This window comes from Colossoma macropomum, unplaced genomic scaffold (assembly GCF_904425465.1).
Source record: "Colossoma macropomum unplaced genomic scaffold, Colossoma_macropomum, whole genome shotgun sequence".
Classification (NCBI taxonomy): Eukaryota; Metazoa; Chordata; class Actinopteri; order Characiformes; family Serrasalmidae; genus Colossoma; species Colossoma macropomum.
In genome coordinates this window covers 428385-440966 of record NW_023494911.1, presented here as the reverse complement: position 1 = coordinate 440966, position 12582 = coordinate 428385, and the positions used below count along the sequence as shown (strand labels likewise).

General features: G+C 42.0%; 1 protein-coding gene across 1 annotated transcript; it reads left to right on the top strand.

The window, feature by feature from the left end:
* Positions 1-3432: 3432 nt before the first annotated feature.
* LOC118800565 (tripartite motif-containing protein 16-like) lies at positions 3433-10251 on the top strand. The gene is made up of 6 exons (XM_036560828.1): positions 3433-4107; positions 4417-4512; positions 7525-7758; positions 7940-8099; positions 8184-8240; positions 8400-10251. Exons 1-6 carry the CDS (start codon positions 3526-3528, stop codon positions 8975-8977), a joined length of 1707 nt encoding a protein of 568 aa, XP_036416721.1. The 5' UTR covers positions 3433-3525; the 3' UTR covers positions 8978-10251.
* Positions 10252-12582: the final 2331 nt, after the last annotated feature.

The following is a 12582-nucleotide window of genomic DNA, read 5'->3' as shown; positions in this document are numbered from 1 at the left end:
TCACAGCATCACTACATGTCTGATAGATCCACCAGAAAAAGACTCAAATCACTCACTGTATCAGATTAACCATCACAAAGGCCAGTGCTTATAGCTGTGTGAGGTATTTTAGTTAGAGGTCATTAGAGGTCACTCTAAATCTCAGCTTTAACCTTTCACCCTCTGTGCAGCTCCTCTCCTCATCATAAACAGTCTCAGATTTCTGAAATGTGCCCTGCGACTCTTCACAGGAAGATCAGACACATCCACAGAAAGTGGATGAAGGCCTTCACCTGCTTCAGCAATATGATATAATCACCTGTAAGATCCTTCAGAACAGACTGAAGAGCACATGGAGGAACACTGTGACATTCCTCATTCACTACTGCTGGATCTCAGCCTCAGACAGAGCTAACACAACAGCAGTCCCCCACCAGTCTGATCATACAGCCCACAAGTCTGACCATACAGCCCACCAGTCTGATCATACAGCCCATTAGTCTGACCATACAGCCCACCTGCCTGATCATACAGCCTACCAGTCTCATAATACAGCTCACCAATCTAATAATACAACCCACCAGTCTGATAATACAGCCAATCAGTCCAATCATACAACCCACCAATCTGATCTTACATGTTTGGTGTTTGAATTTTGCTTCTTTAGTTTTGCTCTGGAACTTCAAGGTTAATGGAAATTTACTTAATAAAAATAAAAGGCAGTGGAAATTTATACATCACCAATTAGCACTGTACAAATTAATCAAATAAAATGCACAGAAATTCATTTGAGTCAGACAGAGATTCTCTCTCTCTCTCTCTCTCTCTCTCTCTGTCTCTCTCTCTCATATATTTTATTAATTTATTTAGATGTTTAAAATACTCAGACAGGACGAAATTCAGTTAGTGAGGATCCTTCCATCATAATAAAACTGTTCTCAGAGAGAGAAACTCTTTCCTCACACCTGCATGTCTCTGCACACTCCAGAGTTTAATGAAGTGATAATAATTTATTGCACTCCAAATTCTGGAGGTCTTCTGAGCTCTGAAGTAATCAGAGGAAAAGCACTGAGCAGTGAAACATACACTAAACCAATGAATGAACAGGTGACAACGCCAGTCAAGCTTTACCTGAACACTGTGTTCATTCATTTCTCTCTGTTTTTCTCCTTCATTTCCTCTAATCTGAGACTAAACACATTCCTGTGAGGTCAGTGAAGAGTCTCTCTCCATCTCTGAGCTCCTGTAGACCAGATAGCAGTGCAGGACTGGGGGAGAAGAGGGTGGAGGGGTTCAGTCAGGGTTAAGGTCTTGAGTTTAGGTGTTGAGTTGGTGTTTGAGGTATTGGACGGGGGTTGAATGTTTTGAGTTTAGGACTGATGGGGTGTAAATGTGAGTTGAAAGTGTTGAGTTGGAGTTGGAGGTTTTGAATTGGGGTTAGAGGTGTTAAGTTGTGGTTGGAGGTGTTGAGTTGGGGTTGGAGGTGTTGAGTTGGGGTTAGAGGTGCTGAGTTGGGGTTAGAGGTGCTGAGTTGGGGTTGGAGGTGTTGAGGTGGGGTTAGAGGTGTTAAGTTGTGGTTGGAGGTGTTGAGTTGGGGTTAGAGGTGCCGAGTTGGGGTTAGAGGTGCTGAGTTGGGGTTAGAGGTGCTGAGTTGGGGTTAGAGGTGTTGAGTTGGGGTTGGAGGTGTTTAGTTGGGGTTGGAGGTGCTGAGTTGGGGTTGAAGGTGCTGAGTTGGGGTTGGAGGTGTTGAGTCGGGGTTGGAGGTGTTGAGGTGGGGTTAGAGGTGTTGAGTTGGGGTTGGAGGTGTTTAGTTGGGGTTGGAGGTGCTGAGTTGGGGTTGGAGGTGCTGAGTTGTGGTTGGAGGTGTTGAATTGGGGTTGAAGGTGCTGAGTTGGGGTTGGAGGTGGTGAGTTGGGGTTAGAGGTGTTGAGTTGGGGTTGAGCAGGGAGGTTCTGAGATGAGCTGGAAATGCTGAGTTGTGGTCAGATTACTCCAACACAGTTGTAGTTGGACCATTCAAACCCCACTGCTCTCTTCACAAACAGAGCACATAGCGCCCCCTGGAGTGAATCTAATGTCCATCCTGAACAGAAAGCAGAGCTGAGCTCCATCAGTCACTTTGGGTCACATCCAACTCTTCTGTCTCTTCACCTCATCTTCTCTTCTCCTGGTCCAGCAGGAGGAACTAATGACCGCTGGGTATCTGTGAAGAGGGTTCAGGATGAGGCTGCAGCTCTGAGTCTGATTATTTATAGATAAGCTGCTCAGAAAAGCCTTGAAGCTCCCAGACTGTCTGTGAGAGAGACGGAGAGAGAATGTACTGTTTGTACATGATGATCATTAATATTAGCTGAGGGATCAGTGTTCCTCTCTCAGTGACCTCGACTCTCAGAAACATCTCTCAAACTCACACACATCAGAGGAAACAGCAGCAACATCTGGACTTCAGTGAACTCCAGCATCTACAACAACCTCAGCCTGAGAGACACAGTCAGCTGCTCAGAAACAAACTGATATTGTATTGCACTGATACTGTATAGTGAAGCTGTCTGACAGTAGAAGCAGTAAAATGATCATTAAATGATGAACTGTAAACATCCTGTAAGCTCTGTAAGCTCCTGTATCTCCTCTGAGAAACTCCAGCTCAAATCAGAGGAGTAGAGGAAGAAGAGGACGAGTGGACTTGAGTTAATAATGATGGTTCAGTGAGCTGTTCATTACCTAAAGCCCAACACAGACTCAGTTACATTGAATATAATAGAGTTATAATTCGTATTTAACTCAACTGTGCATTTCTATGTAGCTAACAAGCAATTGAGACTTATGTACACCGATTAGCATGGTGCTAACTGCATGTGTAGATCATCACTGGTCACAGAGTGTGGAGATGTTCTGTGTCTCTAATAGACTTGATGATGTGGTTTCTGACACTGTACGATTCACTGTATCTATAAACATGGACTAAAGCACATTAACATAGCTGAACACAGCAGCAGTGATTTGTGGCAGAACTATCACTTTAAGAGCTCCAACAGGAGAACCAGCCTGTGGAGGGTCCTGAACGAAGGGTCCTGTAGTTCAAGTTCAGTCAGTATTTCCTCCTCCAGAGCCTGAGAGCATCCAGTGATCCATGAGCTCCGTTCATGAATACAAAGCTGAACCTTCTGCTTCATTTGCCTCGTCCTCTACTGACCTCTCACTCTGTAACTTACTCTCTCTTTTACTCTGTATCTCTCTTTCTCTCTCTGACTAAAGAGCCTGTCTTCTCCACTCAAACTGCTACATAATGTTATGTGACATCTGTTATTTGGAGGTTGTAGTTCAGTCGTGTCCTGCTTCAGTCTTTCTCCTCCTCCTCTCTTTTTCCTCCTCTCTGTGACACTTGAAACCAACAAACACAAAAACCAGGAAGTGACTCACACGCAGTTCAGAGAAAACGAAACTGATCTCAGAGTGCTGCTCTCTCCCTCTCTCTCTCTTTCTCTCTCTCTCTCTCTCTCTCTCTCTCTCACTCTCTCTCTCTCTCTCTCAGTGTAGACGGTCAGGATGATGGCAGAGGCCAGTATTTCAGTAGATCAGGACCAGTTCAGCTGTCCAGTCTGTCTGGATCTGCTGAAGGATCCCGTGACCGTTCCCTGTGGACACAGTTTCTGTATGGTGTGCATTAATGGCTGCTGGGATCAGGAGGATCAGAGGGGGGTCTACAGCTGCCCCCAGTGCAGAGAGTCCTTCACTCCGAGGCCTGTTCTACGCAGAAACTACTTTATAGCTGAAATGTTGGAGAAACTGAAGAAGACAGAAGTCCAAGCTGCTCCTCCTGCTGGATCTGGAGATGTGGAGTGTGATTCCTGCACTGGGAGGAAACGCAAAGCTGCACAATCCTGTCTGACGTGTCTGGCCTCCTTTTGTGAAGATCATCTTAAACCTCACTATGAAATTCCTCCTTTAAAAAGGCACAAGCTGGTCAAAGCATCCACACGACTACAAGAGAAGATCTGCTCTCAACACGACAAACTGATGGAGATCTACTGTCGCACTGACCGAAGCAGCATCTGCTATTTGTGTACAATGGATGACCACAAAGGCCACGATACAGTCTCAGCTGCAGCAGAGAGAACCCAGAAACAGGTGAGAACTACAGACCTTCTAGATCTAAATGAAGCTAAACTGCATCAGCTGAAGGATTTAAACTGTCTCAGTTCTTGAATTTAATGGGGTTTGTGTGTAAAGAATGTGTGTAAAGTGTTGTGGATGAGGAAGTGTTGAATAAACTCTTTCTTCCTCAGCAACAGTAATAAAGTCAGAGCAGTCTGTGAATGTTTTACCAGCCAACACCATCTTCAGCCTTATAATGCAGTGAATTTCACTTCTTTACCTCACAGTAATCCAAATGTGTGTAGGTGATGATTCCCAGTCATACAGTGTGTTTGTTGACAGAGGGAGCTGGAGGAGATGCAGAGAGAAGTCCAGCAGAGGATCCAGGAGAAACAGAAGAAGCTGCAGGAGCTGGAACAGGCTGTGAACACTCTTAAGGTGAGGACTGAGCAGAGATTGGATATTTCAGAGCTCAGTCAGGTTTTTTTCTCACAGTCATGAGTCCATATTGAGGGACTACATTGTTAGTTTATGAACTCACAGTGAACAATTAACTTGTGTCTTATTCTAATGAAAGATGTTTAGCTGTGTGGGAGGGACATGAATGTATGAAAAGAATTGGTTTAATATATAAATTTATAATTTCATGACCATATAGTATTGTTATTGTGTTAAGTTAAATTTTACCTGATTGAATATAAAGTAGTTTATCATCAATATCAGAACAAATTCTTGTATCTCCAGAAATGTTAACTGTACAAAAGAGGGAAAAAATCATGGTTCTTCTTGGTAACTTTTCTACTTTGTAATGGTAGTTAATGTAATAAGATTTTTTCCAGATAATTTTGGACCATTTGTTTTCATGTGTTCATCATGAAATCTTATCAAAATGAACAAAATGAAAAGGGTACTTGGACTTAATAATGCAAAAAAATGGAGATACAAGGTTTTTTCTATATTGATGGGGCCTCCCTACAACTATATTGCATATAAGGACATGCAAGACTTTCAAATCAATTTTCCAAGTTATAAGCTATAGAAAAAATCCTATATGTATATGTTACATGAAGAGAGTGTTAGTGTACTTATTGGCAGTGATTAGGTACTTAGAGGAAATGTTATTATTGTATTAGGGCCCTTTCCAGAGGAAGCATTTTCGAGTACTTACAGAAAGTGTTAGGGTACTTCAAGGAGGAAGTGTTAGGGTACTTTGAGGAGGAAGGGTTAGGGTACTTTGAAGATGAAGTGTTTTCGAGTACTTAGGGATAGTGTTAGGGTACATGGAGAAGGAAGTGTTGGGGTACTTGGAGGAGAAAGTGTTGGGGTACTTGGAGGAGGAAGTGTTGGGGTACTTGGAGGAGGAAGTGTTAGGGTACTTTGAGGAGGAAGTGTTTTTCGAGTACTTAGGGAAAGTGTTAGGGTACTTGGATGAAGAAGTGTTGGGGTACTTCGAGGAGGAAGTGTTAGGGTACTTTGAGGAGGAAGTGTTGGGGTACTTCGAGGAGGATGTGTTTTTGAGTACTTAGCAGGAATGAGAAATTGTTAGAGTATTAAAGGAATTATTTTAGGGAACTTGGAAGAGGAACTGTTAGGGTACTAAGCGGAAATGTTAGGGTACTCAGAGGAGCATGTATTTGTGTACTTTGAAGAGGAAGTATTTTAAGTAAGTTTTCAGGTACTTAGAGAAATTGTTAGTTACTTAAAGAGCTGTTAAGGTACATAGAAGAGCAAGGGTTAAGGTACTCGGGGGAAGTATTAGGGTACCTGGAGTATGGTACTTAGAGGAGGAAGTGTTAAAGTATTTACAGGAAGTGTTAAGGTTCTTAGAAAAAGTGTTAGGATACTTAGAGGAGTAAATGTTAGGGTACTTGGAGTAAGTGTTAAGGCTCACAGAAGAAGTGTTTGGGTACTTAGAGAAACTGTTAGGGTAATTTAAAAGTATATTTGTAGGGTACTTAGTGGAAGAAACGTTAGAGTACTTAGAGGAAACTGTTAGGGAACTTAAAAGAGTAAGTGTTAGGGTACTTAAAGGATATGTTAGGCTACCTAATGGAGGGAATTTTCGGGGATTTAGAGGAAATGTTGAGTACTTAGAAGAGGGAATTATTGGGTATTTAGAGGAAGTGTCAGGCTACTTACAGGGGGAAGTGTAAGGATACTCAGAGAAAGTGTTAGGGTACTTAGAGGAGGAAACTTTCAGTATTTGGAGGAAATGTTAGGGTACTTGGAGGAGAAATTGTTTTCGACTGCTTAACAGGAAGTGTTAGGGTACTTAGAGAAATCGTTAGGGTAATTAAAAGAGTAAGTGTTAGGCTACTTAGAAGACATGTAAGGGTAAGTTTCTGGTATTTAGAAGAAGAGTTAGGGTATTTAGAGGAGGACGTTTGGGGTATTTAGAGGTTAGGCTACTTAAAGGAGGAAGTGTTATGGTACTCAGAGGAAGTGTTAGAGTACTAAGAAGAAGTGATAAGGTACTTGATGAAGAACCTTCTTAGAGACATTTTCAGGTATGTAGAGGAAGTGTTAGGGTACTTAAAAGAGGAAGTGTTTTTAAGTACTTTGAGGGGAAAGTGTTGGGGTACTTGGAGGAGGAAGTGTTTTCAAGTACTTAGAAGGAAGTGTTAGGGTACTTACAGAAATTGTTAGGGTATTGAAGAGATTATTTTAGGGTACTTAGAAGAGGAAGTTTTAGGGTGCTTAAAGTAAATGTTAGGGTAATTGAAGGAGGAAGTATTAGTGTACTTAGAGGAGGAAGTATTTTTGAGTACTTAGGAGAAAGTGTTAGAGTACTTAAAGAACTGTTAGGGTACATATAAGAGCAAGTGTTAAGGTACTTAGGGGACGTATTAGGGTACATGGAGGAAGTGTTAAGGCTCTTAGAAGAAGTGTTTGGGTACTTAGAGGAAGTGTTGGGGTACTTGAAGGAGTAATGTTAAGGTACGTGGATGAGGACTTGTTAGGGTACTAGATGAGGAAGTTTTGGGGTATTTAGAGAAAGTATTAGGGTACTTAAAGAGCTGTTAGGGTACATAGAAAAGCAAGTGTTAAGTGGAAGTATTAGGTACTTAGAAGAGTAAATGTTAGGCTACTTAGATGAGGAAGTGTTAGGGTACATTGAATAAGTGTTAAAGTATTTGGAGGAAGCTATTGCATGCTGATTGGTTAGCAATACTGGTACTGCATGCTGATTGGTTAGCAATACTGGTACTGTATGCTGATTGGTTGGCATTGCTGTTACTGACTGCTGATTGGATAGTATTACTACTACTAAGTGCTGAGTGGTTAGCTGAGTAAAGTGGCTCTTGTTCAGTCATGTTATGCTGTATTTTCACTGTGTTTTATTGCTGTTGTTGACTTAAAGTCAAATGTATTTAAAGTTTTTCAGCTGCTGGACATGAGATGTTCCTTTAAATGGAGCTCTATATGTGCTCTCTGTATGTGCTCTAACAGCGCTGTGCTCAGACAGCAGTGGAGGACACTGAGAGGATCTGGACTGAACTGATCTGCTCCATTGAGAAAAAGCGCTCTGAGCTAACAGAGCTGATCAGAGCTCAGGAGGAGGCTGAACTGAGTGCAGCTGAGGAACACCTGGAGAAACTGGAGCAGGAGATCGCTGATCTAAAGAGGAGAAACACTGAGCTGGAGCAGCTTTCACTCACAGAGGATCACATCCATTTCCTCCAGGTAACAATCACTGATCTACAGAGGAACCTGTTCATCATCAACTTCATCAAACTCCTCTCAGCTAAAGTTCATGAAGACAGTAATAAACAGAGCTCTGTCTGATCACTCGCTCATCTTTAGTCTGATTTGGTCTGATCTGCTTCATTCCTCTTTTTCTCCATTCTGTTTTTCCTCTGTGTAGAGTTTTCAGTCTCTGAGCGTCTCTTCTGGATCTGAGGACTCCTCCAGCATCTCTGTCCATCACCATCTCTCATTTGATGGAGTGAGGAGCGCTCTCTCTGATCTGAAGGAGAGACTAGAGGAGTTCTGCAGAGAGGAGTTCAGGAAAATCCCTCCACAGGGTAAGAGGAGCTTCCTGCTGGCTCTTCTGTTCTATTCTATTCTATTCTATTGATGTGATCCTGTGTCTTTTTGTGTCTCCACAGCTGCAGCAGCTCCATTACTACTCTCAGAACCAAACAGCAGAGAAGATTTTCTACAGTGTAAGTTGAGCCTTTAGGCAGCGTCTGAAATTCTCACTGTAGAGACGTTAAAGTTGGAAACAAACACAACAACAAACAACGTTTTTCTTCAGATAAGAACTTTCTGTGAACACAAACATAAACTGATTATTTTCTGTATTTTATTGTGATTTTATTTAGATTTCTGTCAGCTGACTCTGGATCCTAACACAGCGAATCGTTACCTCAGTCTGTCTGAGGAGAACAGAGTGGTGGAGAGGAGTAATGACGGCCAGAGTTACTCTGATCATCCAGAGAAATTTGACAGGTCTCAGGTGTTGAGTGTGGAGAGTCTGAGTGGACGCTGTTACTGGGAGGTTGAGTGGAGTGGAACTGTGAACATATCAGTCTCATATAAAGAGATCAGGAGGAAAGGACGGGGTGATGAGTGTTTGTTTGGACGTAACAATCATTCCTGGAGTCTGTGCTGTTCTCCTTTTTCTTTTTGGTCTTATTCTTCTCTCTATTTCTTCCACAACAACATTCAGACTGATCTCCCAGAACGTCCATCCTCCAGAATAGGAGTTTATGTGGATCACAGTGCAGGAATTCTGTCCTTCTACAGCGTCTCTGACACAATGACCCTCCTACATACAGTCCACTCCACATTCACTCAGCCTCTCTATGCTGGGTTCTGGGTTGGTGATGGATCAACTGCGAGGTTGTGTGATAAAAATGATGGTGGTGATCGTGACTCGTGGGCTGTGTGGCCTGTTTGACTGAGTTTCTGCTCTTATCATCTCTTTTTCCTCTCCTAATTATATCTGATCAGAGTCTATTAATAGTGATTATCCTCTAATAATCGCAGGCTTATTACATTCTAAAGCTTATTATTATTCATTAACTACATGAACTACAGTGATAACTGACTGAGTTATTCTTAGGTTATAGAAGTGTGTAATAAAGGTTCGGAGCTGCTGGTCACCTACAATCCACACATGGATGATGGACTTTTTCACACTTTTCTAATGAACAAGAAACCACTGAAACTACTGACCTGGATTAGGTGACCATTCAGCCTTCAGCAGTTTAGCCCCGCCCACTCCTGCTGAAATGTTAAGAAGTGTTGTTACTGCACTTTCAGAACTTTTTTGAACGAGGCACCAGGACAGTCAATCAGAACAGAGCTCATTTACATGTATCAGTCTTCAAGGCACAGTAACAAAAATTTATTTGTAAGAGAGGTTTGAAAATTGTTACTAAGTATGATTAATTATATGTCAACATAAAAATCAAATATAGTACAAATATAGAATATTGGCTGTTTAAGATAAATTTGTTGAGTCATAAATTTGTACAAACCTCACGGCTTGATTACACCTTTAAACTTGATCTGCTAAGGTAACATAAAGCTGATGTTACTATACAGTCACCATGACAACCATCATGAGCTCATTACACTGAGAATAGCAGTGTAGCTGTTAAAGCTATTTGAGGTTAAAGTCTTCAGTAGAGAGTCTTCAAGGGTTAAAGTCATTACACTCAGTGTTTTAGTGAAGCAGCTCCTCAGTGTGAACGTGACTCCCACAATGCTGTGCTCACATTTGTCTTTGTGAATATTGTCATTTTTCATATATAGTGTATTTTTCTTCTCTGAAATGTGGTGCAGGTTGTGTTTTATCTGGGAGATTATAATCATACATTTATCATCCTCATGATAATGTTTATTCAGAAATGAGCTGCAGAGAAACTCTATCTTAGAGAATCTGCTTGCTGTTCTTATTCAGCACCAGCAGGGGGCAGTGTGAGGAGAGGGTTTTCATTAAGATGAACGTTTTGTCAAGATGTAAGTTTCTGATTGAAATGAGGAAACTAAGCCTCGCTGAGGGTCGCTGGCTAATGGCCCCATCACACATCTTTAGTTAGAGAGCTGATGTTAGCGCTGGACACACATTTCCCCCACTGACCGATGATTCTTATTGTTTTATTAGCTTTGATCTGAAACTGTTTTTATTTGTTTGTAAAAGAATGTCTAATAAACACCTGCAGAGAACTCCTGTCGTCCTGCCTCATCATTTCTCTCCTGGATCTCAGGAACGTATCGGTTCTGCTGGTGCTGCCATCACAGTGACCATTTCTACAAATAAAGATCAACACATCAACACACCGTTCTAGTGTCCCACTCTGGAGCAGTTAGTGGTGATGTACTAGATCAGGAGACGCCCAGTCATGGTCCTGAAGATCTCCCACCCTGCAGAGTTCATCTCCAGCCCTAATCTAACACACCTGATCCAGGTAATGAAGACCTTCAGGACCAGCTGAGTATCAGAGCCAAGCATGCTCGGTGACTTTCTCCTCACCTGGAGATCTTCACGCTCAGTCGGCTCCTGTTAGCTGTGTGTAATGAAGTGTGTTTCTTAGTGTGGAACCTGAGAACTGTTTGGTTTGTAGTAACAGCAGGTGAGGAACGAGCAACAGAACCAGATTCTTTCAGCAGCAGGTTTAGTGTTGAGTGAGAAGCACAAAAACAGACAGGTTACACTACTTGGCTAGAAGTATGTGGACACCTCACAATCACACCTATATGAGCTTTTTGGACATCCCATTCCAAAACCATTAATATGGATTTTCCCTCTTTACTGCTCTAAGAGCTTCCACTCTTTCTACAAGATGTTGGAGTGAGTCTGTGGGAATTTGTGTCCATTCAGGTTAAAAGACATTTGTGAGGTCGGACACTGAAGCTGGACGAGAGAGCCTGGATCGTAATCTCCGTTCCTCCGTTCGTTTGGGCTCTCAGTTCCAGTGATGGGTGATGTTGATGCTGCAGCACAAAGACATTTTACACAGTTATCTGCTTCCAGCTTTGTGTCAGCAGTTTGGGGAAGAGCCTTTCCTGTTCCAGCATGACTGAGCCCCTGAGCACAAAGCAGCTCCATAAAGACATGGAGTGACCAGTTTGGTGCGGAGGAACTCCAGTGGCCTCACAGAGCCCTGACCTCAACCCCGCGTTTCCACTGATCCAGGGTCCAGTGGTGGTGCTTTACACCACTCCAGCTGACACTTAGCTTTGCGCATAGTGATCTTAGGCTTGTGTACAGCAGCTCAGCCATGGAGACCCATTACATGGAGCGCCTAATACACAGTTCTTTCATAGTTACTGCTTTTGTTACTGCTAGTTAAGGTCATTTGAGACACTGTGGTAAAGCAAAAGAGCAGAGGAGCTACATTCACATATATTAGATGTATCTATTAGATTACAACATTCAACACAATCATGTCCGTATGTTATACAATATAATGTACAGTGCAGTCTTATTCATGCATGGACGGCTCTTGCATAGGAATCAGATTCATGTGCATGTCTTACATTATTATTATATACAGGGAAGGTGCCGAGTGCAGGATGTGACAGTGATCTGTGGCTCTGATCTGGTCTTTTGTGTTTTCCTGACACCTGATGATCTACACATGCACTTAGCTCCATGCTAACTGGTGTACATAAGCCTCCATTACTTGTTAGCTGCTATTTCTTAATAAATGTTGTCTGTGTTCAACAGGAGTTCAGAAGGTCGAGGTCTTTATAAAACACTATATTACTGTCAATACCGTGAAAATAACCAAAACAAACCCTCAACAATGGTGATCTTTATTTATTTATGGACTGTGTGATGTTTCTCTGAAAGTTGACCTGTGGAGACTCAGAGTGAATGAATGTCTCAGACTGAAGGTTATAAAATATTTACAGAGTGTAGAGAATGGACACAGGGAATTCTGACCGGTCCAGTGTTTTTATTGATGGACTTTATTGATGAACAGATGATTCTGATCTGCCACAGGACCAAAACCCTCAAATATCAAACACAACAAACACAGAAATCACGCCTGCATTAAAGGAGACGCAGTAAACAAACAAATCATCAGCAGTTCATACATATGTTACTCCTCACTGTATCTCCATCTGATAAAGTGTGAAACGTCCAGTCTCTGCTGCTCTACTGCTTTTCTCTTTTACAGGAAACGTGATCCTACATAAATCATCAACCTGATCTTCAGAGTGATTAATCAGGAATGAACTGATACTGCTAAGTGTTGGGTTTATATAGACCAGCTCTGTTCTAGAATGATGTCATCAGAGTTCTACTGTGATGTCATAATGGAGCTCCATGGCGACCCAGGCATTCTTTTACTTTGATCTACAAAGTTCCAAACCTACCTAGTCAGGACCATAGATATGTATAAAGAACCAGATTGCTGATGACATCACAATATACACAGTGAAGTGAAGCCACTCAGCCGCCATATATATATATATACACACACACACATATTGGTTCTCCTTCTCTGCTCTGTAGAATGAATGACTGTCTTTGTACACAATGTAAAC